At 41.6% G+C, this 5,000-nt stretch overlaps 1 protein-coding gene across 1 annotated transcript in view; it reads left to right on the top strand.

Annotated features, from left to right (window-relative positions):
* Window positions 1–1,291: 1,291 nt before the first annotated feature.
* LOC136854127 (homeotic protein distal-less-like) overlaps window positions 1,292–5,000 on the top strand; it is a 140,294-nt gene continuing 136,585 nt past the window's right edge. The window contains exon 1 of the mRNA XM_067130338.1: window positions 1,292–2,362. Coding sequence (XP_066986439.1) covers window positions 2,200–2,362 — 163 coding nt within the window. The 5' untranslated portion in view covers window positions 1,292–2,199. The remainder of the gene's footprint in view (window positions 2,363–5,000) is intronic.

Here is a 5,000-nt window from a genome sequence, read left to right as displayed (position 1 = left end):
AAAACAATATCTTACACAAGTGTCTCAATAACAGCTATAAAAAGAGTTAAAAAAAAACATTTCAAACATCAAATTCACCTGAGTTTTTAATACAGTGATTGAAACAACTGAGCCAATAGCAACACACATCCCTATGTCTCTCTTCCAAAGTGCATAAATTTGTCAAAAAATGTTTTGATTTGGAAGCCAGTCATTTAAATATAATAAAACTGAATATTAGATATGCCTCTACTCTTCCAAAGCGCAGTACTAGAGAGAGAGAGAGAGAGAGAGAGAGAGAGAGAGAGAGAGAGAATCATCAGCTTAAATACCACTGAACACATCTTGCCCAGGTAAGGAAAAAAAGGAAAAGAAAAGAAAAAAAAAGAGGTGCACTTGAAACCATGCAGATGTTGTAATCTTTCATCCGTTGCTTCCTTTCATTCGCCCATAATGAGTGTGCATAACCAATCTGAGATGGGATCCATAGCCTTAAGAGATTGCATTTGGCAAGAAAGGCGAAGTAATCCCATAATAACAAGATGTAAGCAGAGGATGACATGCCGAAACGGCTGGCGAGATAAGGCTGGTGGTGACTTATGAAAACTGGCCCTGGAAGAAGAAGAACAACTCTCCCAAGACAGCGATGCTCATTGTAAATTCAGAGAGGCAGCATTTACGTATAAAGGCCAGGTAGGTAGGTAGGTAGGTAGGTGTAGGAAGGTAGGAAGGTAGGTACCCATCTCGCTGAGAGGCGAGAGGGCGGGGTACTCCAGCTCCTTAAATGGACAAGCTTGCATGAGGCCGCTTCTGTATTACGTTTTGATGGAAGGAGCAAAGAGCTTCCCAATACATTTCGAGTCAAAAGCTTACATGGCAAGAGCCACGCCCCTTCGCCTCTTTAGGCTGCCAGGAGTCGCTAAGCATTTGCCCCGAAGGAGAGGCTCTCCGAGGCACACGGGTATTGATTTCCCCGTATCAATCTCCTGTGCATCGTAGGGCGACGTCGGGAAGGGGCCAACGATGTCATATTTGTTTTGTATGGTAATAAAGGTGTATCTCTGTACAAAGACCCGTAGCGAAGTCAGCACATTGATGCAACAAAGACTGACTATGTGGGCGGGGTTTTGACTAGTCATAAAGTTGATTGACGAGAGAAGTGCACAAGAAGGCGGGGTCGACCGTAATCGCACCAATGCGAAGCCAAATACTGTCGTTAAGGGGAGGAGTCTACAATGAGATTGGCGGCAGTTAGGGTGTGGGCGGAGCTTCTTGCTGTCTCGTATGTGTACCTGTTGTAAAAGGAAGTATTAAGCCTTGTCAGGAATTACATGTCAGTCTGGTGGACTTTGCCGTGAGTGTTACACGCGCGTGTATGTAACAACGTAACGGGTATATAAACTATGCTGATAACACCCTCGGGTGCGTGTTGTGTGTGGCAGTGAAGGCAGCACTGTGCGTGTGTGTGTATGTGTGTGTGAATGTGAGTGAGAGTGCCCACCCACCACCCCCTGGCAGGTCCAACCCTCGCGCCCAACCTCTTCCACCGGCGGCCTCTTGGTTGGGCCCCTAGCAGGCCTCCTACTCCTCGCCCCTGGGCACGACGTCCCTGTCCCAGCCCAAGGCCTCGCCACGCCCCCGCCCGCATCCCTACCCACCACTACTACCACCACCATCATCATCACCCGCGCCCACATGGCCCTCCATGGTCAGCGCCGCTGCCGTTAGCCGAACACGCTACCTGGGCACATGTGACACACAGACACGCCCGATGTGCAAAACGACTTTTGCCTCTAAGGTGTTGTTGTTCTTCTCCTCCTCCTCCTCCTCCTCACGTCGTCGTCGTCGTCGTCGTCGCTTTTCCTCCCGGCGAAGAAGGAGGATTATGATGTCCCTCGAGACCGAAAGTGCATCTTAATAGGGTAACTCGTTTTTGCCTGACTTCGTGAAAATCCGCATGCAAATGAAAGATTAGTCGAAGGAGACCGCCACAAGTGTGATTTAAAAAAAAAATAAGAAAATAAAAAAAATTAATTCAAAGGTGATTTTTGTGACTTCCATCATCATTAACCTTCCTTTAGTGAGGTGCCCATACCCAGGGAGTGCCATCATCCCCTGAGGGAACTAAGAGTAACTAGATGGCGGGGTAGAGGGAGTCGGCCACCCTCTCCTCCCCCGCAGCGCCCCAGGTGATTGTGTAGGGCGCCCCCTTAGAAGAACATGACGATGACTACGCCACCCTACGCCCAACCCTTAGGGTATCAACAGGCCTCCCAGTACAACGCCCCTGGCTATGGCTTCCCGCCCATGTACCCCCATGGCTCGTACGGCTACCAAATGGGGCCTTACACCCCTGTGCAGTGTCCGTCGCCTCCTAGAGACGGTACGTACCTCTGCCCTTAAGGGTCGAATTGATGAGTCCGTCTGTTTGTTATGTGACATATTCATATCCTTTCTTAATCCTAAAAAAAAAATAAAGATGCTTCTTCATGATGTATTTATGATGTCTCTATGATGTATTTATTGTTGCCTCGTTCTGTTGTCTCTAAACGCACTCTTTGTTGCTGTGTTTCTCGTTCTAAAGGACAGTCACCGTCAAAAGATCTTTAGATGATTGTGTTCGCTTCTCTATGTTGATGATCGTCAAAAGATTTTTTAAGAGTCAGCTGATTGGGTTTGCTTCTTCATGTTGAGTTTATTTGTTATCCTTTGCAGTTTATTAGTTATCGTCTGCAGTTTATTTGTTATCCTTTGCATTTTATTTGTTATCGTCTGCAGTTTATTTGTTATCCTTTGCAGTTTATTTTTTATCGTCTGCAGTTTATTTGTTATCCTTTGCATTTTTTTGTTATCGTCTGGCAGTTTATTAGTTAACCTTTGCAGTTTATTTATTATCGTCTGCAGTTTATTTGTTATCCTTTACAGTTTATTTGTTATCGTCTGCAGTTTATTTGTTATCCTATACAGTTTGTTATCGTTTGCATTTTATTTGTTTGTCTGTTATGGTTAGGTGTAGCTTACGTAGTTCAGCCGTGTGACTGTACACCAGGAAAAGATTTTCCTTTTGATATTGTGCCACTAATGATGATTATCCCATGATATTGTGTCGTTCATGATTGCTATCGTTTATAGCTGTGCCCATGATAACGATTATCCTTCGTAACTGTGTCACTAACGAAGATTATCCTTTGGCGTTGCTCTAGTGGTGACAGTTGTCCTGTGATATCGTTCGACTTATAACGATTATCCTCTGAAATTGTTCCATTGTTGACAATTATCTTTTGATATTGTTCGCCTGATGACGATTTTTCTTTGATATTGTTACACTTATGACGATTATCTTTTGATATTGTTCGCCTAATGACGATTATTCTTTGAATATTGTTCCACTTATGACGATTATCTTTTGATATTATTCTTCTCATGACGATTATTCTTGGATATTGTTCCACTTATGACGATTATCTTTTGATATTGTTCACTTCATAATGATTATTCTTTGATATAGTTCACCTCATGATGATTATTCTTTGATATTGTTTCATTTATGACGATTATCTTTTGATATTGTTCGCCTCATGACGATTATCTTTTGATGTTGTTCCACTTATGACGATTACCTTTTGATATTGTTCGCCTCATAATGATTACTCTTTGATATTGTTCATCTCATGACGATCATTCTTTGATATCGTTCCACTTATGACGATCATTCTTTGATATCGTTCCACTTATGACGATTACCTTTTGATATTGTTCGCCTCATAATGATTATTCTTTGATATTGTTCACCTCATGACGATCATTCTTTGATATCGTTCCACTTATGACGATTATTTTTTGATATTGTTCGCCTCATGACGAATATCTTTTAGTGTCGTTCGCCTGACGACGATTCTTCTTTGATATTGTTCCATTTATGCTGATTATCCTTTGATATTGTTTGCCTGATGACACAAATTCTCTGATATTGTTCGACTGATGGCAATTATCTTTTGATATTGTTCCACTGTTGGCAGCTGTCTCCAAGATATCCTTTTCATTAAGTAATTTTGTTTCCATGCTTTTTATTAATTTTAATTTGTTCATGTGATACTTGCACTATAATACCTTTTCTGAAAGGAATCAAGTCTCTTACAAATATTTCCTTCACAAATTCTAACCTGCATATTTTATTCCTTATTGCTCTAGGCTGGTTATTCCTCATTGCTCTATTTTGGTTATCCCTCGTTGTTCTAGGCTGATTTTTCCTTATTGCTCTAGACTGGCTATTCCTTATTGTTCAAGGCTGGTTATTCCACATTGCTCTTGATTGGTTGTTCCTCATTGTTCTAGACTTGATATTCCTCATTACTCTCTACTTGTCATTTCTCATTGCTCTAGGCTGATTATTCCTCATTGCTCTTGATTGGTTATTCCTCATTACTGTAGGTTGGTTGTTCCTCATTGCTCTAGACTTGTTATTCTGCATTGCTCTAGGCTGGTTATTCCTTATTCCACTAGACTGGTTATTCCTTACTGTTTTAGGTTAGTTATACTTCATTGCTCTAGATTAATTTTTCCTTATTGTTCTAGGCTGGTCATTCCTCACTGCTCGATATTTGTAATTCCTCATTGCTCTAGGTTGGTTATTTCTCCACTGCTGTAGATTTGTTAATCCTCATTGCTCTAGATTGGGCATTCCTTGTACTCTAGACTGGTTATTGCTTACAGCTCTAGACTGGTTATTCCTTATAGCTCTGGACTGGTTATTCTTTATAGCTCTGGACTGGTTATTCCTTATAGCTCTAAGCTGGTTATTTGTCAAATTTGAACGGGCTTCTTTTTCAGTTCCGGTTCACTAACTGCAGCCTTTTCATGCGACAGATGTTGCTTGGCTCTGCTAAAACCCCTTTTCTCTTTTAACTAGGCAAATAATGGCGATTGGCTTCTAGTTCAAGGACCACAAAACTGAATTTCCTAAACGTCTTCACCGTGACTTTTTTTGTTTGCATTATACAAACAAAAAAAGTTTTGACATT

This window comes from Macrobrachium rosenbergii, chromosome 28, assembly GCF_040412425.1.
Source record: "Macrobrachium rosenbergii isolate ZJJX-2024 chromosome 28, ASM4041242v1, whole genome shotgun sequence".
NCBI lineage: Eukaryota > Metazoa > Arthropoda > Malacostraca > Decapoda > Palaemonidae > Macrobrachium > Macrobrachium rosenbergii.
Note: the sequence above shows the minus strand (reverse complement) of the source record. Positions and strands in the feature narration are given on the sequence as shown.